This window comes from Panthera uncia, chromosome F2 (genome assembly GCF_023721935.1).
Source record: "Panthera uncia isolate 11264 chromosome F2, Puncia_PCG_1.0, whole genome shotgun sequence".
In the NCBI taxonomy this organism is placed as follows: domain Eukaryota; kingdom Metazoa; phylum Chordata; class Mammalia; order Carnivora; family Felidae; genus Panthera; species Panthera uncia.
In genome coordinates this window covers 38,692,776-38,717,494 of record NC_064812.1, presented here as the reverse complement: position 1 = coordinate 38,717,494, position 24,719 = coordinate 38,692,776, and the positions used below count along the sequence as shown (strand labels likewise).

At 44.3% G+C, this 24,719-nt stretch overlaps 1 protein-coding gene across 2 annotated transcripts in view; it reads left to right on the top strand.

The window, feature by feature from the left end:
- Window positions 1-21,589, top strand: part of MATN2 (matrilin 2) — a 134,272-nt gene extending 112,683 nt beyond the window's left edge. The window contains exons 11-19 of one of the 2 annotated variants that reach the window (XM_049633050.1): window positions 5,108-5,230; window positions 6,674-6,796; window positions 9,740-9,862; window positions 13,305-13,718; window positions 16,824-16,976; window positions 18,230-18,301; window positions 18,708-18,785; window positions 19,166-19,264; window positions 21,179-21,589. In XM_049633050.1, coding sequence (XP_049489007.1) covers window positions 5,108-5,230; window positions 6,674-6,796; window positions 9,740-9,862; window positions 13,305-13,718; window positions 16,824-16,976; window positions 18,230-18,301; window positions 18,708-18,785; window positions 19,166-19,264; window positions 21,179-21,234 — 1,241 coding nt within the window. In that variant the 3' untranslated portion in view covers window positions 21,235-21,589. Of the gene's footprint in view, window positions 1-5,107; window positions 5,231-6,673; window positions 6,797-9,739; window positions 9,863-13,304; window positions 13,719-16,823; window positions 16,977-18,229; window positions 18,302-18,650; window positions 18,786-19,165; window positions 19,265-21,178 lie in introns of both variants that reach the window. The other variant, XM_049633049.1, reaches the window with a different exon arrangement.
- The last annotated feature ends 3,130 nt before the right edge of the window (window positions 21,590-24,719 follow it).

Below are 24,719 nucleotides of genomic sequence, written 5' to 3'. Positions count from 1 at the left end.
CTCTCTCTCTCTCAAAAATAAGTAAACATTTAAAAAATTAAAATAAAATAAAACATCTACACTAAGCCCCTGGGAGGAGGGTCTGGTTACCCTTGATTTTCAGAGTAGAAAACTGAGAAAATGTCTCCTGTTACTCACCGGGTAATAACAGGGCCTGTTGTGCGTCAGGCCTTGCGCTGGGAGATGGAGGGAAGGGCAGGTACAGTCTGTGGTCCCTTGATCAGAGCCCATGGGAACACAGTCCGATGAGGAGGCGGGCAAAAACCTAAACCAACATATGACTACCTGTTCAGTGACAGTGGTGACGTTACCAGAGAGGCAGATGCCTGCTGCTTGGAGGCCCTGTGTGGGGAGGTCCGGGAAGACCTCCAGAGATGGTGGGGGAGGAAGGAGAGGCAGATGGCCGTGCAGACCACAGTGGTGGGAGGGCCCTGGCTTGGTACTGAGGTACGCACTGAAAGACGGCGCTCAGAGCTGGGGAGGGCGGGCAAGATGAAGCTGAAGGGAAGGTCCTGGGAACCTTGCCAAGGATCCTGTGTCTTTTCTGAAGATCCTCAGGGTCTCAGGCAGAAGGAGGGAGTGATGGGAGAAGATGTGCCTTTTAGAAAGAGGACTCAGGACGAGACCGGAGGGCGTAAAAGGTGTATGGGAACAAGTTAGTAGATGATGCAGCAGCCCAAGAGGAAGACAGTGGTGCTTGGTTCGTGGTGGTCAAGGCGCAGAGTAATCTAGACACTTGAGAGGGTCTCTGAGCATAAGGTCTGAGTCTGCTGCCACATCCCACCCCTGGTAGTTCATTGGCATCATCTGTGGGGCCTTTAAAACAGCCAGACATCCAGGAAGCACCCTAGCCTCCCTGAAGCAGAGAGCGTCTTACGCTTATGTAACGTCATTAGAAGACAATTTGGAAACGCTCTTACCTTTTAACTAGACATTTCTGCTTCTGGATATTTATCTTTCAGATATACCTTCACAGTGCATGTAAAAGCATGTGCACAAGAATATGCACTGCAGTGATGTTCATAATACTAGAAGACTAGGCACCACCTAAATGCCCATCCAATAAAACATTGATTAAATGAATTATGGTACGTGCTTTAAAAGTAATGAGGTAGGGGCACCTGAGTGAGCATCCGGCTCTTGATTTTGGTTCAGGTCATGATCCCAGGGTGGTGGGATCAAGCCCCACATCAGGCTCCACACTAGGTGTGGAGCCTGCTTAGAATTCTCTCTCTCTCTCTCTCTCTCTCTCTCTCTCTCTTTCTTCCCACCACCTCCTGCCCCTCTCCCCCACTTACACTCTCTCTCAAAAATTTTTTTGTAATTTATTTTTTATTTTTAAATATTTATTTTTGAGACAGAGACAGAGACAGAGCATGAGCAGTGGACGGGTAGAGAGAGAGGGAAACACAGAATCTGAGACAGCTCCAGGCTCCTTGCTGTCAACACAGAGCCCAATGCAGGGCTTGAACCCACAAACCGTGAGATCATGACCTGAGCTAAAGTAGGGCGCTTAACCTACTGAGCCACCCGGGTGTCCCCCCACCACCGCCCCAAGAATTTTTTTTAAAAAAGTAATGATGTAGACTATCAAGGGTGAGAGAAAGGCATGCTTTTCATTGTAAACACTTTGTTTCCCATAAGAATTTTTATTTAAATTTTAACTTATTTTTAGAATAGATCAGTGGTTTACATGGTTGAAAAGCCAAAACAATACAAAAAAACATACACTAAGAAGGTTTGCTCCCCCTCTTGCCTTTCCATCCCATTCCCTACCTCCAGTTCCTATCCATAAGTGGTGGTAGCCAGCCTCCAAGATGGCAGCCGGAGATCCCCATCTCCTGGGATTCACACACTTGTGTAGTCCCCTCCCTCACTGTTGGTCTGTATGACCAATAGCATATGAAAAGAATGATGGCTTGTCACTTCTCAAATTAAGTTATAAAAGACACTGTGACTGCTATAGTGAGTGTTCTCTCGTTTATTGGATCATTCAGTTTGGGGGAAGCCTTGTTATAAGCTGCCCCGTGGAGAGGTCCATGTGCTGAGGAACTGAAGCCTCCAGCTAATAGCCAGTGAGAAACCTAATCCTGCCAATAAAGACGTGAGTGTGCTCAGAAGCACGTCCTGTAGCTTCACTAGAGCCTTAAGATCACTGCAGCCCCAGCCAACAGCTTGACTGCAGGCTCATGAGAGGCCCTGAGTCAGAACTGCCCCGATAAGCCGCTCCTGGATTCTAGACCCCCAGGAACTATGTGAGATAAGAAATGTTATTTATTTTAAGCTGCTAGGTTTTGGGTATCTTGTTCCATAGCGACAGATAGCTAATACACCATTTTCGTTCGTTTGTTCTTTATGAAGATGTTTCTTTATGTGAGTAAAAGCCAATATATTATTATTTCCTCCCTTTTCTTACACACAAAAAAAATGGTATACTGTATATACCCCATTCTATGACTTTTTTTTTCTTCTTCACTCAACGATATATTGGACATTTCATACCATTACATAGAGAACGTTCTCATTCTTTTTGCGGCTGCTTACTAAATATTTACTCAGCTAGTCCCATATTGCTGGGTGCTTGGGTTGCTTCCCACTTGTCATTATTGCAAACAGTGCTGCCTCAAACAACTTGAAAGTATATCCCTTCATATGGTGCAAGGGTATCTGCAGGAGAGAATTCCAGAAGCAAAGTTGCTAGGTCAGAGGTACATTTTGTAACTTTGACAGATATTGCCAGACATCCCTCCTTAGGGGAAGTGTGCCCTTTAATACATTTGCATTCTGAATCGTGTGTCTGTTTTGCCTTTAAAAAAATCTCTGCCGGTGATTCTGATGGTCGTGTGAGATGGAGAACTCACCACTGCTCTACGCTTAACTGATCAGATGCTCTGAAGGGGCACGGAGGGAAAAGGTTAAAAACCCAAACTCTGCACATGCTTTAAAAGCATGCACCCAATAAGGTTTCAAACAGCTGCTAATAGGAATACCCAGGAGAACTCAGAAGCTGGGCCGGGAGCTCCTGTGATAGTCTATAGCCAAGGATGATGTAGACAGTGGCTTTGGGCTCAGCAGGCTCCTGATAAAGGAAAGCAGCTCCCATCTGCCGGGGGCAGGTGCGGACCACCATGGCTCAGGGGGTGTGTGGGAAGACTCAGCCACTCTTCTCAATGGCAGCCTGACATGGAGCTGAGAGGACAGGACAGGGCATGCGGGGGGAAGCTCCAGAAAGAAGAGGTGTGGTGGGTTGAGGGGGTGAGTATTTGTCTGGATTATGGCTTGACAAGGCTGGACTGAAAGAGTTATAGCTATTTTATTATGTTGGAAGATGGAGTATTCTTGATACAAACTTACGGTGGAAAAAAATGCTCACCTCCACAGCCAGCCAGCTGTCTGTATTATGGATCACTCAATTATATTTCCACTCAACACTATGTGAGGAACTACCCCAAGCCATCGGGGAGTGTTCTGCATTAATCAAGAGTCTAGATTGTGCTCAGAGAAGTAAGTCGTTTTCAGAGCAAACCGGACAGCCCAGCTCTGCTTCGACTCTCTTCTGCAGTTATCATTTTAGTTACTGTAACATTCTCCCATCGGTCAAAGGTTCTGGCAGCACTTCCGCCCAAAGGAAGACACAGGCAAATTTCCCTCCGTGTTTGAAAGCTCACTTTAGGAGACAGCAATGCAGTGTCGTTGGGGAAAACGTGCAATTTATTATCAGAAGATTACATTTTGAGTCTTGGCGGTATCACTTAGTAGCAATTGACCTTGGCAAGCCATTAACCTTCCCAAACTTCGGCTCCCAGCTGGTAAGTGAGAATAACAACAGCTGCCTTCACTACCCCACAGGGTGCTTCTCAGGACTCCCCTCCGAAAAAGAAATACTGCAAAAATGGCTTAGAAATAAATGTGTGGTCCGTGACTGATTATAGCAGTGATTATGTACTTCGGAGCCTTTATTTAACGACGTCAGTAAAATTCTTCTCGATCTGAAATGATTGGCGTCGACTCTCGGAACTGGGTGTCGTTCTTATAAAAAGTCACTTCCCACATGTCCTCAGTGTCAGACTTCTCCAACGTCAGCTTGGTTTGCACAGATGCACTAACAGAAGCCACGCCAGCCCTGTGGACGGCAAAGCCATTCGTTCTGTGTCCCACAAGCTCAGTGATCCGTGACTCTTCCGTCACATCCATATGAAGGTGGCCCCTTCATATCATCCCATCAGCAAAGCGTGTGGGCTCTACCTTCAGTAAATCAGCCAACAGTCTGACCACGTGCCACCATCCAGGTCGGGGCCACCAGGCATATTGTGGGAGGTTTCTTCCAGCTTTCCGTCCTCCATCTTCGCCCACGCCGAGGGCTCCTTTTTTTTTTTTTTAATTTTTTTTTAATGTTTATTTTTGAGACAGAGGGACACAGGGCGCAAGTGGGGGAGGGGCAGAGAGAGAGGGAGACACAGAATCCAAAGCGGGCTCCAGGCTCCGAGCTGTCAGCACAGAGCCCAACGCGGGGCACGTTCTCACTCCCTTATCCTGCTTTTCTCCGTGGCGCTTTGCCCATCTGATACATAGATTTGTCTATCTGTCTCCCCCCTTCCCTTCCCACGCCTGCTGTCCAATGTAAGCTTCTCAACAGCAGGAACTTTGTTTTATTCCTTGTTAAATCCCCAGAGCCTAGGAGGGTGCCTGACTGGGAGTAGGGGCTCGGGAAGTAGTTGATGACTGAATGGACAAGTGAAGAGTGGATTACCTAAGGGTGACACATACGTGCATACATGAGTAGATACGTAGGTAAGTTATTGTTACAGTCATATATGATAGCCAGTGAACTTATTTTCTAGTATTTATAAGCCATTTATATCTCTCCTGTTATGAATGGTATTTCATGTCTTTTGTTCATTTTTCCTATGGAGACGATTTTGTCTTATTCACTATATATGAACAATTTTTGTTCGTAGACACGTTTTCTGTTTTGAAACGTGCATTGTGGGATAAGACACTGCTTTAATTTAAGGTGTCTAAAATGTCTTTTAAGATTGAATAAGTCACTGATGTATGTATGAATCATTTCCTTCTTCTGTTTTTCTTATTCCAACTGGATTCTCAGAATTGGACCCCTGTGCTCTGGGCGACCATGGTTGTGAACATTCGTGTGTGAGCAGGGGAGACTCTTTTGTGTGCCAGTGCTTTGAAGGCTATATACTCCGGGAAGATGGGAAAACCTGCAAAAGTAAGTTTCTGCTGGAGTTGCCTCACATTCCTGTGTCTGCTCTCTGCATGAATTCCGCCTTCCTGATCTCTGTTTAAATCAGTTATCCCCCGGAGCCAATGCCACACGACTACTAAATGTAATGTGGGGCCCTGGATGGAATCAGAAAAAAGGTAAAAACTAAGGAAAGGTAAACCAACCAGGGACTTTAGTTGGTATTCATGTATCAGTATTGGTCCGTTTATTGTAACAAATGTATCACACTAATGTAAGATGCCCACACTAGTGGAACTGGATATGGAGTCTGTAGGAACTCTCTGGGCTATCTTCCCAGGTTCTCTAAATCTAAAACTGTTCTAAAAAATGAAGTCCGTTGAAAGAAAACAAACAAACACATGGACGAATGAAAAAAGTCAATGTTAGAGCTACAAGTGAAGTTGCTTATTTATACCCTGTGGCAAGAAGCAGTGATTTAGCGGTTATGCTCTAATAGAAAGACAGTCTGAAATCCAAGAAATCCCAAGATCATTTATTAGCTGGACAAGTTGCTTAACTTCTCTGAGCTTCTCTTTGCTTATCTTTTTTTTTTTTTTAAGTTTATGTATTTATTTTTGAGAGAGAGACAGAGAGACAGAGAATCCCAAATGGACTCCACACTGTTAACACAGAGCTGGATGAAGGGCTCAAACTCATGAACTGTGAGATCCTGACCTGAGCCAAAGTCAAGATTGGATGCCTGACTGACTGAGCCACCCAGGCGCCCGTATTCATCTTTAATAATATTGTTATTGCTGGTAGCACGAATCTCTCACAGAGACTACCTTATGATGAGTCTATTCTTACATCCCAGAAAGCAAAGTCTCTTCGAGGGGCCATGATACGCCTCTGTTTAATCCAAAGGGGAGCGTGTAACTCTGAGCAAATGATTTTCATCCCTATCGGTCATTTTCTCCACAAGCTTCTCAAAGCACTTTACAAAGAGCAACTCGTGTTGATAGATTTGAAGAAAACATAGGTAACTGGAATTATTACAGGAAACATAAGGCTCCAAGAGGTTAAGTGATTCTCTAAAGTCATGTGTCAGGGACAAAGCCAAAATTAGATTTCAGTGGCACTAATCTAAATTGAGGTTTAATCTTCTAAGTAATCATGACATACCAAAGGTGTTTCCTTTTGATATCAGAAACTGCATCTGCAGAAAGCTGATGATTGAATGAATTTAATGAGACACCGAAGTAGGTGCTGGTGTGTGTGTGTGTGGGGGGGGGGGGTGATACTGAGGAAGTTTGAAGAAGCTAAATTAGAGCCACTGAACTTCATCCTCAATTTTATCTTCCTCCCATGGACCACTGAGCTCGAGGAGCCCCAGGGTATGTGGTGGCCGAGGTGGATGGATCCTCCAAGGTGAAGCTTGGGGGAGATTTCTGTTGGCGAAATTGTTGTAACTTGCTGTGCTGTCCCCAGGGAAAGATGTCTGCCAAGCTGTAGACCATGGCTGCGAGCACGTTTGCGTGAACAGTGATGAGTCGTACATCTGCAAGTGCCGGGAGGGGTTCCGGCTTGCCGAGGACGGGAAACGCTGCAGAAGTAAGTGGCCTCAAGGTAGAGATGAACTTTTCCGTCTGTGGGACTTGGACAGTTACATAGCTTCATTTAATATTTAAAATCTTCCTTTATAATCAATGTTACAATGACAGGTTCCTGCCTTGGGTGCTCTGAAAGTGTTTGTTGGGGAGCAGACTTAATTCTTCAGGAATTTCTCGGTCAAGGTCCTGAGCTGTCAGGCTCTTGGCTTCTGTCCGTTTTCTCCCAGTTGCTGGCCCTTCCACAACCAGTATGTGGATGCCCAGAGCCTCCCACAGAGCCTGGCTAATCATTGGACAGTTAGAATCTCTGCCAGCAATCACTATGAGGATCCAAGGATAATTACAGTGCTTTTTCTTCTTGGAAGACCTTATAAGTAAGGGTAGAGGGTGAGAGAGGGACTAAGGGATTTTCTGTAGGTTTTAGATATTTTTTTAATGTTTATTCATTTTTGAGGTACAGAGAGAGACAGAGCATGAGCGGGGGAGGGGCAGAGAGAGAGGGAGACACAGAATCCGAAGCAGGCTCCAGGCTCTGAGCTGTCAGCACAGAGCCTGACGTGGGGCTTGAACTCACGGACCGTGAGATCATGACCTGAGCCGAAGTCAGACGCTCAACCGACTGAGCCACCCAGGCGCCCCTCTGTGGGTTTTATTTATCCATTTTCCTCTACCATTTTCTTCTGTATGTCACTCGGTACAGGTTGTGAGAGTTTACTTAGAAGGTGTATTAGGGCTTCCCCAAAGAAACAGAACCAATAGGATGTGTGTGTGTGTGTGTGTGTGTGTGTGTGTGTGTGTGTGTGTACGCATATTTACAGAGATAGAGGCAGATGGAGAGAGAGAGAAAATCTGATATCAGGGCAGGGTAGCAGACTGGAGACCTAGGAAGAACTGATGTTGCAGCTTTTATCCACAGGCAGTCTGGAAGCAGAATTCCTTCTTCCTTGGGGTACAGGTGACAGGGATTCAGTCTTCTTTCTCTCTCTCTTTTTTGTTAAAAATTATTTATTTTGAGAGAGAGAGTTTGTGAGAGAGCTGGGGAGGGAGAGAGAGAGAGAGAGAGAGAGAGAGAGAGAGAGAGAGATTCCCAAGTAGGCTCCATGCTGTCAACACAAAGCCTGATGCGGGGCTCAAACTCACGAACCATGAGATCATGACCTGAGCTGAAACCAAGAGTCGGATGCTTAACCGACCGAGTCACCCAGGCTCCCCCAGTCTTCTGTCTTTTAAAGCCTCCAAATGGTTGCATGAGGCCAGCTCTATGGACCGTATTCTGCTTTACTCAAAGTCTAATGATTGACATGTTAATCTCATCTAAAAAATACCTTCACAGCAACATCTAGACTGGTGTTCGACCAAATAGCTGGGCACCATAGCCTAGACAAGGTGACAAATAAAATGAACCATCACAGCATCCAGAGAGAGACAGATGGAGACACGTGCACCCAGTGGAGTGGGCATTAGGAGAGCACAGGGCAGGGATCTTTCTCCACTGTGAGATTCTGAGCTGCTAATCCCTATTTGGGGGACTTTTGAAGCCGTCTTGCTTTTATGACACTCTGCTCCAGTGGGCAGGATGGCTCTGTTTTAGTTAAGACAAAATCAGTGCATTTGCTTTTGAAGTTGATTTGGGGGAATCTCCTCCCAGACTCCCCTTGAGACAACTGGGGGCGTCCCACATGTCAGTAAAGCCAGGTTGAGTGGAGCCCACGTTCCTCATTCCTCACTGGGAAGAGGGGCTTCTACCTTTAGCAAGAGTTCTGTTGGAACGGCTGAGTCCAGGGATGCCCGTGGGACCCTGGCAGAAGTCTGCAGGCCTCCCTGCACCCTCCTGTCTTGCCTTCACTCTGAACTGTGGGGACCACGTCCGCGGCTCTGCTCCTTGTGTCTGCCCGAGCTGTCGGCTCATGATTTTATTTCTGTAAACGCAGGTGTCCACACGGACACCATTTGTTCCTGCAGCGTGTTTTTTGCTCAGTAAGTTGAGCGGTTATACACTTGTACACCGGGCACGACGCCTACTTCTTGGAATTTGGTCACTAGGTCAGACACCCCCATTCCCACTTCTGGGGGGATCTGGAGTGACTAACCCCGTTCTACCGGAAGCTTTCTTTCTAGGGAGCTAACGACAGAAAAGAGCCACAGGCTTTCATGTGATGGGGGAGGAGTGCACAGGGGACAGCCGTCTCAGCCGTGCTCTCAACTTGCCGTGTTGACCTCGGGCAACTCCACGACATTTTCTGAGTTTCTTCATATATACACAGCTCTAATTGTGCCTGCTTTCCTCTCCTCACAGGACGTTGTGAAGCTTGAAGGGTGTGACTACTCTGAAATGTTTCAAGTACCTCACACATTAGAAATGTTCATTAATTAAGGCTGGGGTGTTTGGGATATCTACGGGGAAAAATCAGTAGCTTGGGAAAATCAAAACCCAAAGCAACTTCATATGATTCTAAAAATTAATAAGAAACACAGGACACCCGCTCACCCATCTTACCATTCAGGCTTGTGGGGGCTGGGGCTTTCTGAGAGGAAACTCCTCCCTTTCCACTCCCTGTCCTGAGTATTAAAACGAAGAAGGTCTAGGAATGCCTGGGTGGCTCAGTCGGTTAAGTGTCCGACTTCGGCTCAGGTCATGATCTCACGGCTCGTGGGTTCGAGCCCCACGTCGGGCTCTGTGCTGACAGCTCAGGGCCTGGAGCCTGCTTTGGATTCTGTGTCTCCCTCTCTCTCTCTGCCCCTCCCCTGCTCGTGCTCTCTATCTCTCTCAAAAATAAATAATAAACACTAAAAAAAATTCTTAATAAAAAAGGCTTAATTCTCCTTTATAATAAGGATGGGTTTTTTGAAAATGGATTCCTTCTGTGACCTGTCCTGACTTGACCATTCAGTCCGGCTCATTCCTGCACGGATGGGGTTTCTCAACTCTCTGCATTTCCCTCAGGGAAGGATATCTGCAAATCGACCTACCACGGCTGTGAACACATTTGTGTTAATCGTGGCAACTCCTACATCTGCAAATGCTCAGAGGGATTTGTTCTAGCTGAGGATGGAAGACGGTGCAAGAGTAAGTGATCTGAACTTGGATTTCTGCTTTAATTTGGTTTGGGAGCAATTGCTCTTTGGAGTATTTTCAGGAAACAAATCCCTCACCTCTCTGCTTGTCTCATAATGGAGCTTAACTAAAGCACCTGTGGAAAAACTTTTGGTTTTACTTGACAGCAAGTTCACTATCAGCCAAAAGGCTAGAGTAATCTTAGGGTGAATAAGAATATCTGGAAACAAAGAGGTAAGACTTGTCTTCTGCTCTGTGCCAGGGAATGACATTCAGTTCTGAGCATTGCATTTTAGGAAGAGAGAGATAGAGCAAAGTTTAAACATTAAAAAACAAACAAACAAAAAGCCAATAAAACAAAAACCAAAAAAACCCATCCAAGGTAGCAGAAAAAAAATCTTAAGAAAATTATTTTATGATCTCAGAATAGAGAAGACCTTTCTAAACACAACATAAAACATAAAAACCATTTTTAAAAAAGAGCTGATGTATAGTGATAGATTAAAGCTGTGATACCTTTTTTTTTCTTACCTATTACAGAGATCAGAAAGGTTGATGAGTCCTTATGTTGACAAAGGTCTAGTGTAATAGGCAGTCGTAAAGTTATCAACTGGGTGTCTGAATTGGTACCAACATTTAGGAGGGCAGTTGGGCAATATTTTATTTTAATTTAAAGTTAGACAGTACAAGTTGGGGAGGGCCAGAGAGAGAGGGAGAGAGAGACTCCCAAGAAGGCTCCACACTGTTAGTGCAGAGCCCACAAAGCTGTGAGATCATGACCTGAGCTGAAACCAAGAGTCGGACACTTAACTGACTGAGCCACCCAGGGGCCTCTGGCAATATTTTAAAGGCAATTCCACTTCTATTTGTATTATGTAAATATAGAGAGATATAGATATACACACACATACATATATACATAGACATATACCCTTTTGTAATGTTTGACTTCAGTTCCAGTATATGTATTATTTTTTAGGAAAACATATTTAAAGAAAAAGGATAGTGACAAGCAGGATTTAGAAACCATCACAGTGACAATGTTCATTCAGTATGATGTCAAGTGAAAAATAAAGGAAGAGACGGATCTTTATAGAGAAAGACCTAAGGTACCGTTCAAATGCCAAAGTGACAGTGACTTCATTCATGACCTATAACATAGCCCCAGGGAAAGAAAGAACAGTGAAGAGAAACTACAGCCCAGAAGCAGGACAGAGACACTTTCAGGGAAGCCATGTGATTAATTAGTTAAGATCATGAGCTTTGAGTCAGGCAAACCTGGACTTCGACCCTATTCCTAGTACTCGTGTGAACTTGGACAAATTATTTAACTTCTCTGAGTGTCCGTTTCTTCAGCTATAATATGAGGATAATACCTCACAGAAATGTCATGAGAAATCAATGAGATCAGGTATTCGAAGGTTCTTAGCCCAGTGCTGGCACATACTAATTGCTTGACAAGTGGCAGCTCTTGTAATCATCAACCGCAGAGATGTCCAGAGATGGGGCTTCAATGGTGAAGTGATGACTTCTCCATCAGGAAAGGTGTTCAGGTCCGGGCTGAACTGGCTGCTGGGTAGGGATATTGTAAAGATGCAAGCAACAGGAGGGCTGCACGAGTGACTTTAACGGTCTTGTCCAACCCTGAAATTCTGGAACTCTGTGAAAATTACGTTCTGAAAGCAAATCACAGCTCCATTGCAGTCTCCGTGACTTAACTACCAAAAGAAAATGCTCAGCTGCAGTTGGAGTGACCGTCCTGCAAACGAGTAGCCAGCAAGGGAGCTATCATTCTTCCCAGGTCTGAAAGCAAAAATCTAGCACTTCTTGCCCTTGTGCTCTTCCACTCTACCTAGTGTTCTTATTTCCTGGAGAAGCCTTCTGTGCCTCTGTGCATGGAGGCTGCAGGTACTGATTTTGTTCCGTTAAGAAGAGTGTGTGGGGGAGGGGAGAAAACAGACCTACTGCTGGAAAATTATTCCAGTCTTTTTGCAATCTGCCAGAGAGCCCTGTGCATGCCTCCTGAGAGTCTTTCTTCCTTCCTTCCTTCCTTTCTTTTTTCTTCCTTCCTTCCTTCCCTTTCCTTTCCTTCCCTTCCTTTCTTTTCTTTCTTTTTTTCTTCCTTCCTTTCGATTCAAGAATAGGCTGTGAATGTAAATGAAGCTCTGAACTGACCTTTCTTCTTTTACTAATAAGCAATCAATAAGTTAAATAATAGGGACAAGAACTTAATGGGAAAGGAGAACTCAATCCCCCAACACGCACACGCGCGCGCGCACACACACACACACACACACGCACACACTGCATATTATTTGGGCCTATGCCCAGAAATAATTTAGCTTTTGTGTGTCCGTGTTTATATTGTTTATATTGTTGTGCTCTACTTTCAAATATTAGACAACTGCTTGATATATAAAAGAGAATGTTATATCGCATACTGTAGACTGTTTGAAATGAGATCATTCATTCAGGATCTGCAAATTTGTTTTATGCGGCCCTAAATAACAAGTCTGTCCATGGCCAGATTGCTTAAGTAGTCACGTAGAGCTTTCCTGCCAACCATCTGAGTTGCCTGAATAGCTTCCATGTAGATCAAGAATTCACAGTCATGATTCATTTTTCAGCTTGAATAGGTCAGGAGGCTACTTGTAGGTGTGCTCCCCAATGGGCACCACCTCTTTCATTTAATCTGCCAACAAGCACTTATTGAACAACTGCTGCGTGCCAGGTATGGGGGTACAGAAGTGAGACCAGAGGAGGAACTTACAGACCAGAGAGATCGACACATCCTCGGGTAGCTAGTGTGCCGTGTGGACTACTGTACCGACTACCCTGGACTGTAAGCACTTTCATGTGAGGGATTTTGCCCTGGTCCCTCTTGCAATCCTGCCTGCTGCCTTGCGTGAAGCAGGTGCTCAAGAAGCCAATTTTTGTTGGATACATTAGCCGTTATTAGGGGTACACAGAGAGAGAGTAATACAAGCTGGGTTCCTAGGGAAAACTCCCTGGAAGAGATGATGGCTGAGCTGAATTTAAGGATTTCCTTCTCTGTCGTCTGTCAGAATGCCAGCACTGGGGTGATGTCACCCTCCTGGAGGGAAGTTATAGGAATCTTTTGGAAGCTGTCAGGCCCTACAATACTCTAGACATAGTCCCTGCCAGACTTGGCTGTCAGTGACCCAGAGCACGGTGTGGACCTGATTCCCCTGATGATTTGTGCCTCTGTTGTGTGATTTTGCTTACGAAAAACTCTCTTTTTATCAATTTAACAAGCCACATGGGAAGGCAAATGTGAAAATTATCGTGGCTCCTGACTCCCACACCTTCCGCCTGCCCCGTGTATTATCTGAAGAACAAAGGTAGTTCTCCAAAGTGGCTCGGCCTCCAACTGAAGCGTAGTTTTCTTCTATGTGACCCTTTAACTACCTCACCTTTCCTCTCCTTCCTGCAGGATGCACTGAAGGCCCAGTTGACCTGGTCTTCGTGATCGATGGATCCAAGAGCCTCGGAGAAGAGAATTTTGAGATTGTGAAGCAGTTTGTCACTGGCATTATAGATTCCTTGGCGATTTCCCCCAAAGCTGCTCGCGTGGGACTGCTCCAGTATTCCACGCAGGTCCGCACAGAGTTTACCCTGAGAAACTTCAGCTCGGCCAAAGACATGAAGAAAGCCGTGGCCCACATAAAATACATGGGCAAGGGCTCTATGACCGGGCTGGCCCTGAAACACATGTTTGAGAGAAGTTTTACCCAAGTAGAAGGGGCCAGACCTCTCTCCGCACGGGTGCCCAGAGTGGCCATCGTGTTCACAGACGGACGGGCTCAGGATGACGTCTCGGAGTGGGCCAGTAAAGCCCAGGCCAACGGTAATAAGGGATGGAGGTGTGGCTTACATCACTTCAGGTTCGGGTTTCTTAAACTCACCGGGTGGTCAAAGGGTGGTGGGTGACAGGAGTGAGAGCCTCTGAGCGCTGGGAGAGGCTTCGCGGCAAGTGCTCATTCACCTGTGCTGCACTGCCACCTAGAGGCTGTAAAGGGAGCCCGCGGGGGTCCAGGACTTGGGAGGCGGGCATCTTGCAGGCTGTGCTGTTAGTCTAGACGCCAGACACGCCTGAGTAGTCACCAACTGCGATTTCCCAGTGTGTGACCTCCAGGGGAGAGAAGCGAGTCTGCACGTGCTGTTTAACCACAGATAGATATACGACCGTTTCCAAACACTGGTCTGGTGGCTTTAGAATCACCTCAAGAGTTCGGTAAAAATAGATTCCTGGTGGGAGGAACTTTTGCTGATACTTTTTTTTTTTTTTTAAACCAGTGCTTCAGGTGAACTCTGAAAGCACAATAGCCTTCTGATAGCGAACACTCTTGTGTTTGTAGGAGGCAGAAGTTAGCTTCTGAGAAAATCAAAACGTTGGAAGAGATTACCACTCTAGGCTCTTATTCAGGCAAGCACAGTGGTACGAGCACAGTGCCTAAGGTGGGGGAGACGGGGGCTTGAGCTCACGTGAGCTGTGCAGAGATGTGAAGTATGGCAGAGGAATACGGCCTTCCGAAAAGGAAACCCGAAAGCTAGGATGGTCGGGAGAGGTAGCGTAAGGTGAAGTGACTGGATTCCTCGGGGAGATGAGGAAACTTGAGACTTTGCAGCAGTTTGCTTGAAAGCCACTTTCTTTAAGAACTTGTTGAGGGTGCATTGCTTTAACAAGTCCTATAAGGGGGGAAAGGGTGTGCAGACCAGGCCTTCGCCCAAGACTTTATGGAGCCATTCCCTGACCAGGCATGGCATATAGGACGTGTGTGACTAATCTGAGTCAATGAACAAGGAGAGAAAGTACTAGCAATCCCGTTAGTGAACTCCATTCCTCCCCACAGAAAGGCTGGCTCACACTGACATTCAACGACGCTTTGTGAAGGAGGCCATTTTATTGGTATTGTACCTCCTCTTTCTGTTGTCCAAGAATAGAACATTGACTCCTTTTCCTCTAGCCCAATAGAATAGTAGCCACAAAAAGTGTCCTGTTCTGAATCATCTGAGTGGACTGTGAAACTGGCTGCTCATACACAGTTCTTCTGCTTCCAGACTAGCTTGCTAGAGCTCATGTCAAACCCATGAACCCCACTAGCCTGCATTTTTTAAGTTTATTTCTTTATTTTGAGAGAGAGAACAAGTGGGGGAAGGGGCAGAGAAAGGAGAGACAAAATCCCAAACAGTCTCTGTGCCATCAGCACAGAGCCTGATGCAGGGCTCGAACTCACGAACTGTGAGATCCTGACGCCAGCTGAGATCAAGAGTTGGATGCTGAATCTGCTGCGTGACCCAGGTGCCCCACCTCTACCCTGCATTTTTACTTTTTTTTTTTAAATGTTTTTTAATGTTTATTTTTGAGACAGAGAGAGACAGAGCATGAGCAGGGGAGGGGCAGAGAGAGAGGGAGACACAGAATCTGAAACGGGCTCCAGGCTCTGAACTGTCAGCACAGAGCCCGACGTGGGGCTCGAACTCACGAACTGTGAGATCATGACCTGAGCCGAAGTTGGACACTTAACCGACTGAGCCACCCAGGCGCCCCTACCCTGCATTTTTAAAGCGCACACGGGGAAGCATCTTGTTTCCAAAGACAGTGGTTAGCCCTCTTATTTGTCCCATTAAGACCCATCTACCTTACTCTTTCCCCTACTTAAATTTCCACAAATCACCCAAAGACAGGTAAGTGGTAGGTGAAATTTGGTTCTAAAATCAACAAGATATGGGGCGCCTAGGTGGCTCAGTCAGTTAAGCATCAGACTTCATCTCAGGTCCTGATTTCATGGTTCGTGGGTTTGAGCCCCGCATCGGGCTCTGTGCTGACAGCTCAGAGCCTGGAGCCTGCTTCAGATTCTGCGTCTCCCTTTCTCTCTGCCCCTCCCCAGATCACGCTATGTCTCTCTCTCTCAAAAATAAACATTAAAAAAAGTTTTTAATCAACAAGATTTACCTGAAGTGACATCCTCTGATGACTTTAATTATTCCTATGCATAGCTAATATAATCTTAAAATAGTAGTTCTCCTTTTTAGGGAGTTTGATCAGGTCACTGGGCTCCTGGACAAATATGTTGAACTCACCTATTGACCTTATACAGACTTAGAACAAGACATAACTCTTTCCCCTTGGCTTAAAGAGCCATTTTTATGTGTATTTAAAATTAAAAAAAAAAAAATCTAGCCTAACGAATTAGCCAGAGCAAGATATCAGTGCTAAAAAAATGTTGAAAATCAGGCAGAATTTAAGTTCTTACCATGTTTTACTTTCAAGTGAAGCACCTATGGAGGAAGGCAGTCTAGTGATTTCTGTTGTTTAGAAAAGCTTTTGGAGCAATTTCATGTCCCTGTTGAAATCTAAGGTTGGTACTTGGGTTTGTTCTTTCTTTCACACTTTGGGGATTTCCACTGGTCTGCAGATTTCCCTTTTCAGGTTAGCACCCCTCATAAGGCTTTGTCCTTCCAAGAGTTGTGAGTGGAGAGCAGCTTCCCCTGCCCCGCCCTCCCAACCCCTCCTTTAAGGATCCTGTCCTGTACCTTGGAGAAGTAGAATCTAGGTTAGAAGGTCATAAATTGACCTGTTTCTTAGAATTCTCCCCGAAGAGATTCCCATTTAGTAAGCCATAAGATAGTGCTCTTTTCTACTTTATCCCTAAGGCTAATTCAGGCAGAAGCTGCAGGTTTGTTAAATGACCTTGCCCTGAGCTGAGCAACAGGTTGGTGGTCTAGCTCCCAACTTCCCCCAGAGGTTTCACCTTCCTCCCTCTTGGAAACCCCTCTTTGTTTTCCGTAGGGCCAAAACAGAAATGGTGGAGAAATAAAGGGAGGGGGACATGGACCCCTCAAGTCGCACCACTTAATCCCCACCTGGCTCTGGGTGCCATACAGACAACTTCCAGACCCTGGGAGCACAGCTCTAACTCCCTTGTTCTTAATTTGCTCTGCAACTTAGGTATAACTATGTATGCTGTCGGGGTAGGAAAAGCTATTGAGGAAGAACTACAAGAGATTGCCTCTGAGCCCACGGACAAGCATCTATTCTATGCCGAAGACTTCAGTACGATGGGAGAGATAAGTGAAAAACTAAAGAAAGGCATATGTGAAGGTACTATCGCTTACCTATAAGAGAGGTCCTCACATCACACAGGACGGCATGGACCCCTGAATGAGAAATTCTCAACCTCTTCCTTCAAAGTGCTTAAAAAAGTGCCTCCCTGGTGTTCAGGGCCAGTAATGCCTGGAAACACTAAGCACAAAAAGGGGAACGGAGAGAGAGAGGACAAAAGGAACAGCTAGAATTGATGAGTGCTTGCTGCGTGCTGAGCAGTATGATAAATCTTTTGACACACCAGTATATTTAATCCCCAGAAAACCCCCACAGAAATCATCATTTAACTAAGAAACAACCATTATACACATCAGAGAGCTGATACGCAATTTCAGGATATGCCTATGATGGAGTGGAAAGGGATTCATATTTCAAATTTAAAGAATGCCTTCCTGCACGGAGCACTCCTATTTACAGAATGTAGATTCTGTTATGTCCAAGAGCTCCCTCTGCTTATCTCCACTGCACTCCTGGGCCAGGAAGCTTCTCTATAGCAGCTCTGCCCAGCTCCCCTACTTATGTCCCAGGTTCAGTCACCAGTAAAATCCCAAGCGAAATCGTGTGTTTCACTCCTCTAAAGGAAAGAACAACGAGATGAAGGGGGACCCAGGGAGGGAAGGCCTTTCAAATTTCTTCTTTTTTTAAAAAAATTTTTTAGATGTTTATTTATTTTTGAGAGAGAAAAAGAGTGTGAGTGGGGGAGGGGCAGAGAGAGAGGGAGACACAGAATCCGAAGCAGGCTCCAGGCTCTGAGCTGTCAGCACAGAGCCCGACACAGGGCTCGAACCCACGAACCATGAGTTCATGATCTGAGCCAAAGTCGGACGCTTAACCGACTGAGCCACTCAGGCACCCCAGGCCTTTCCAATTTCTGATGCGAGTAGATTCGATTTCACCTCTAGGCTGTTTAGTTCAAACTGGAATGTCCAGTGGAGCCTTTGCCACTAGAGCTTAGTCCTTGGACAACTTTAAGTTTCTTTCCCACCCACCTTGTAGACATGACATTTTTGGAGGCATTCTTAAGGAAGATGCACTTGAGGGGTCCAGGTTTCTCTTACTAGAGAACACCCCCAGAGTGATCTTGGATTACCCTGGGAACCAATTGCTTCTTGAAACTGGCGTCACCAAATAAAACCAAAATCCCCTGGGTTACAGCTGGTAGGTAAGGAGCTGGTCTGGGACCAGTTTCCTAAAGAGCACACATGCATGCAGACAGCTGTCACTCCTGTTGGTCATCTTTTTCCTCTCAGCTCTGGAAGACTCCGACGGAAGTCAGGACTCCCCAGCAGGGGAACTGCCAAAGAAGGCCCACCAGCCAACAGGTAAAATCCTAAAAAGCCAATAGGTAAATTTTAAAAAGCAGTGTTTCTAGAACCTTCGGTGGATGCTTCCACCCTCAGACAAAAGTTGTAAAGGAGTGAAAGTGAGTAAGATTTGAATTACGTTAACTATGGCTTTTTTCCCTTGGTCAGATAGGAAACATTTACTCTCCACTTTAAGCCCTATTTGGTAATAGCCTCTCTGCTGAGTCTTTTGCCACAGTACGTCCCCAAAGTAAAGCCGTGTACTACATGCTAGGAACATCAAGTACCTTACTGAGACAGCTGATGGCTGTCTTAGAACCACAACCGTGGTAAGCAGGTTTGACTTCAGTTTTCTTTCTCTTTACAGAATCTGAGCCAGTCACCATAAATATCCGAGACCTACTTTCCTGTTCTAATTTTGCAGTGCAACACCGATATCTGTTTGAAGAAGACAGTGTTTCACGGTCCACACAAAAGCTTTTCCATTCAACAAAATCTTCAGGTAATTCCAAATACAGTATTACTAGAAGGGAACGTGAGACCAGCCTCTTAGCTTGCCAACAATCTCAGCTGAGAGGAGGAAAAGTAAGGAGGGAGGAGGAACCAGGATAGAGGATAAGAGAACAGCTTAAGTAAAATGAAAACTCAAAAAAAATTAACTGAAAAGAAACTGGGGCAGCCTTCCCTGCAGTCCACACGAAAGGCAGTGTTGGAAGTGTACGCGGCCCTTTCCTGGTATTTACTGGATCTGGCTGTGCGGAAAAAGTTGAACAGTTCCTTCATTTTGGTTTCTTCCGTATGCTGATTCAGTCCTATTATTATGCATCTGGGAAGCCTGGTGGGTTATAGAGGTGAGTGAACACTTTCCGTGTGCTTTCTCAGGAAGCCCTTTGGAAGAAAAACACGATCAGTGCAAATGTGAAAACCTAATAATGTTCCAGAACCTTGCAAATGAAGAAGTGAGAAAGTTAACACAACGCTATATCCTTTTCTAGTATTATGCTTCTATGTGCAATGCAAAGAATCTTAACCAAACTTCACAAATACTATTTGTGGGTGTATATCAAATGAAACTATTTCCATGAAGTCAAGAGTAGTGAACTCCCAGAAAGGCTTTTTTACTTAAGCAACCTGATAGGTGTTTGAGAGCCAAGGGCAAGCCAAGCTTCGTGGCCAGGGTCAAGCACGTAGTTGCTATCTGCTGTTCTAGGGGTTTAGCAGGAAGGCCAGTCTGCCAGGAAAGTAAAAGTCTGCAAAGTAAAGAGAAAACAGACTGAAAATTTAACTGCCTCTCTGCTGGGAGGAAAAGGAAATGTACTGGGTCTGATGTGCATCAAAGGTACAGTAAGTACAGGCAAAGAATGTGGACTGAAGGGGTTTCAAACTCCATCTAAACTCCAGACCTTTCCTTTGGCCCCAAGCCATACTGCAGCCACAGTTGGTCAGTGTGTAGTTTCTAGAAGACTAGGGTTTTTTGTTTGTTTGTTTGGCAGCAGAGATCTTTTATATCAGCACTCTAAGATGAAACATGCTATCAAGGGAACAGCAGGGTCCAATGATTCATTAAACCAATTATTACAAATAAAAGGAATGCTTTGAGATAATGGAGAAATGAGGATTCAGTGTTTTTATACTGCCAGCTGCTCTGAACTTCAAATTACAGTAAGCTTACTAAAGCTGGCTGATGTCTATCTCCACATGCATTAATTAGCCTATAGGGAAATGGCTGAATCCTGAACTATCTCTGTGCCAATGGGTTGATATAATAAGGAACAGATGTAGCAATTCCCTTTCTGAAAGCTGGAAATATGCTCCCTCAAGTAAAACAACCTGACAGTGGTTAACGTGGGTGATGAATCCAGGCTTTCACTCTGTCACCAATGGGACGGGTGGAGGGGATTAAGGAGCTTACCTGAAGACAAATGCTTGTTCTAATGCCCCTCTCCTCTGCCTTTTCCCACCCCACTTCTGAGGGTGTTTCAGAAGTGACTAAGGAAGTTACATATAAAAGAGCATAGGGGCCCCTGGGTGGCACAGTCGGTTAAGTGTCCATTTTGGCTCAGGTCATGATCTCGCTGTGCTTGAGCCCCACATCGGGTTCTGTGCTGACAGCTCAGAGCCTGGAGCCTGCTTCTGTGTCTCCTTCTCTCTCTGCCCCTCCCCTGTTCACATTCTCTCTCTCAAAAATAAACATTAGATTAAAAAAAAAAAAAAGAGCATAGGTCTTAAGACTTCAAGGCTGCTACCTTTTCGCTGTATCTGGCATCATGGGTGAAAACTCCCCAATCTCTTTTCTTTCCTGACATTATTTACTAAGGCCTCATCCTTCTCTTCACATTCCCAACATTATCACTCTGGCTCCCAAAGGTGTGCTATGGCAAACTACTTTACAAGCACACAGATGTGAGTAGAATTAAACATTTTTCTGAAAGAATTTTAACTGAACTCTCTGGCTTTGATGTTAAAGAAACATTTAACCTGAAAGAGATTTATAGTGTTGATAGCATGTGTTAAATGAAAACCTTCAAGTCAGAGTTTAAAAATTCTTAACAGAGGGGCACCTGGGTGGCTCAGTTGATTAAGCATCTGACATTGGCTCAGGTCATGATCTCACGGTCCATGGGTTTGAGCCCCATGTTGGGCTCTGTGCTGTCAGTTAGAGCCTTGGAGCCTGCTTCGGATTCTGTGTCTCCCTCTCTCTTTGCCCCTCCCCCACTCATGCTCTGTCGCTCTCTAAAAATGAATGAACTTTAAAAAAATTAAAAAAAAAAACTTAACAGAAGTGGAAAAATTTTTATTTTCCAGGACAAATTTTTATGTAGATAAATCAAGTTTGTATTTGAATGTAAATAAAAACAGGCAATTCAGATTCCTCTTCCTTAATTTGAGATTTACTAGAAGAAATGACACAGAGGATGGAAGCCCTGGAAAATCGCCTGAGATACAGATGAGGATTTGAAATGCTCTACATGTTTGTACATCATATCAAGGCTGACAGTGAAAGCAGTTCAGAGCCCCAAAGCTCAGGCTGTTGTTACTTCTAGGTTGTCAAGTAAAACATAAGTAGTACTGAGAGAGCTGGTCTGCTATAGAACAAAGACAAAAAGTATACACTAACTTGTATACATTTATTGAGAAAGAAAAATCCTTCAGAATCCTAAAATGCGATTATCAAGTGAGAACAAGTAAGCTATGCAAGATATTCTGTAACATACTGTGGACCTGATTTGCTTTTGCCCTGTCCTGCCTTAGTGTGTTGCAATCTCATTTGACTACAAAATAGTTTGCAGTCTGAATTCTGTAGAACACTGGCCATAGGAAAAGCTATTTTTTTGTATTGGACTTTTACCTTGATATATGTATATGGATGTATGCATAAAATCGTAGAACGTATGTACTTGTATTAACAAGTTGGGATTTTTTTTTATATACAGTATTAAAGTTCACCACTTCAGAGGATGGTATTCTGTGTAAATATTCCTAGTTTAACTTTAAACACAAGGTATGTGTATATGGGAAATGGTCAATATGCATTTGAAAAAAAGTATTTGGGGCACCTGGGTGACTCAGTTGGTTAAGGGTCCGACTCTGGATTTCAGCTCAGATCATGATCCCAGGGTCGTGGGATCAAGCCCCACCTCAGGCTCTGTGCTGCATGGACCCTGCTTAGGATTCTGTCTCCCCCCCTCCTCCACACACTCTCCCTCTCTCTCAAAAAATATTTAAACTTGCTGGCAATCAGGAAAATGCAAGTTAAAACAATCAGCTTGGCAAAAATTAGTATGTATGACAAGGATGTAAAAAATGGAGCTCTTGTACACTAGCAAGAATGCAAACGGGCATGCTCGTGCAAATGGACATTTTAGTGAAACTAAAAATGCCCACAACCCTGCACTCTAGCAACTGCACTTACCAGCATCTAACTAGAGGACTTTAGCACATACAGGCAAGGAAACTTATACAGAATGTTACTCGAATTTACAAATTAGAAATAACCTAATCATCATCACAAAGAGAACTGTCAAACTGTAGCACAGTCCATACCTCAGAACTACTATCCATTTAAAAGGAATGTACTAAAAAAAATAAAAATAATTTAAAATAAAAGGAATGTACTAGGGGCGCCTGGGTGGCTTATGAGGCTAAGCATCTGACTCTTGATCTCAGCTCAAGTCTTGATCTCAGGGTCATAAGTTGGAGCCCTGAATTGGGCTCCCACTGGGTGTGAAGCCTACTAAAAGAAAAAAATAAATCAGGGAACCCGGTGGCTCAGTCTGTTGAGCATCTGGCTCTTGGTTTCTGGCCATGATTGCATGATCTCACATCCCTGAGAAAATAAGAAAGTTGGAATATAAGGGTCAAAGGAGACATCAAGTCTTTCAAAGCACTTAGAGCAGCAGGAAACAATACAGGTAACAACTTCATGAAGAAATGAAGACCCCCAACAGGACATCCTTCCCATGGAAGCTACTGTATTTGAGGCCAAATGATGCTTTTTAAATGAAACACCTTTAGTATGCTTGTTTAAATATTTTAAAACGAGTGTTTTCATCAGAATGTCCTCCCAAAAGGCAGTGTGATAGAGTGAGAACATCTAAGCTTCAATCCTATCTGAAAATCACTGGAATTTAAGTATAAAAGTTGTGTGGTTCAAAGTATCAAACCTAAGTTTATATTTGTATTTGAGTCATCCAGTTGACCCTGAAAACAGGTTTTCATGAGGAAGTATTGATTTGGGTTGGCCTTACCTTCTGAGATACACTTCTAGTTCAGGCATTGCTTCCTTGGCACAGTTGTACTTCACTTTTTGTTGAGTCCCTGCTCCCCCTAGTGGCTCTAGACTGTACCTCCCCCCACTTCATTTTTAGCTATTGAATACATTTCATCATAAGGTTTTCAACTTTCTTCATATTGGGAAGGAAAATGCCTTCATAAGAAAAAAAGGTCTCCAACCAATTTATCACATTTACATATTAATCCAAGATATTTAAGATTACCTAGAATCTGAAATACTTCCCTATTTTCCTTATTTTGTTATTTGTACATGTCTCAGGTGTTAAAAAGTTTTGCATTCAGGTTTCATTATTTGTGTGACTTTTCCAGGCCTTGCTTTCTTCATCTGTCAAATGGGACTAACGGTACTATTTCAATGGATTGTCAAGAGGATTAAATGGCTTAACATGTACACTACTTATGTTTTTATTCTTCAGCCTCCTAGAATTATCTGACACAAAGAAGGTAATTTAAGTATATGTTGAGCAAATGAATGCTTTGCTTACCTTACCCTGAGGAAAGTACTTTGGAAGATTCCTACTCCTAAATTACCTTTTGAAGCAAAGAGATAGGAATAGTAAATTATAGTAAATGTACAAGATGTTCAAGACCTACTATAAACAAGAAGACAAAGATGAAATTCTGGCCTAGAAAGCCACAAGCGTATCAATGAGAATTCAATGTTTAAACCCTAAAGTCATTATTCACCCTGTTTGAACTCCTAAGTGATAACAGAGTTGAAAATGCGGAGTCTCTGTCCTCTAGGATCTTAGTGAGAAACAAATGTGACTAATGCTATTAAAAAAAGGTTCTATGGTAACTCAGAGGCACCCCATCTAGACTGGAGAGGATGTTGGAGTAGGCCTGGAAAAAGGAGGGGAAGGAAACCAGATGCCTCTGCACACAGGGGGAGCACACATCTAAGGGGCAGCTGGAAGTTAAGATTTGCAACAAAGCAAAGAGAATTTTCCATGAACCAGATCTTCCAGAAGGCCCAACTCCTTGCATTCATGGCCACTAGCCTTGTTTTCTTCTCTACGTACCTTTTGCCCCTGCCACCATACCACACGGATTACAATTAATACACTCCACAATGACCAACCTCTTCTTTCGGACATTTTTATCTCCAGACGTAACAACTCAGTACAAGTATGGAATAAATCCATTTGGCTGGAATTTCCCACAATCCCCTGCATAAGAGAGCTTCCTAGCCAAACACATTACTTTGATTATAATCGGAAAATTACATTTAAAAATGCCAACTAAGACCTTCCCAGATCTTCCTGACCAGTGGTATTTTCTCCAATTCTGGCAGCATTTTAATGGCACTTCATCACAGCTGTCCCAGGCCAGAATGGGTGAGATACGTTTCTTATCTACTAGCTTTAAGCTCGTTTTCTCTGAACTGTAAATTCCTTTCTTGCTTAAAACAAGGAGTGCACGAAAAGCACATATAAAGAAAAGGCAAAAGCCGAATGACCTTAGAGCATATTATCACTACCTAGAAGCCCCTAAAAATCACCAATTATTTTCTAAAAGCCATCGCTCCAAAATGCCTGCAGCCACAAGTCCTGCAACAGAATCCTTACAAAGACATGGTACCCTGGTATTGGCAACAATGTATTCTTTTAAGTACACCCCTTAACTAAATTGTAACTGGTCA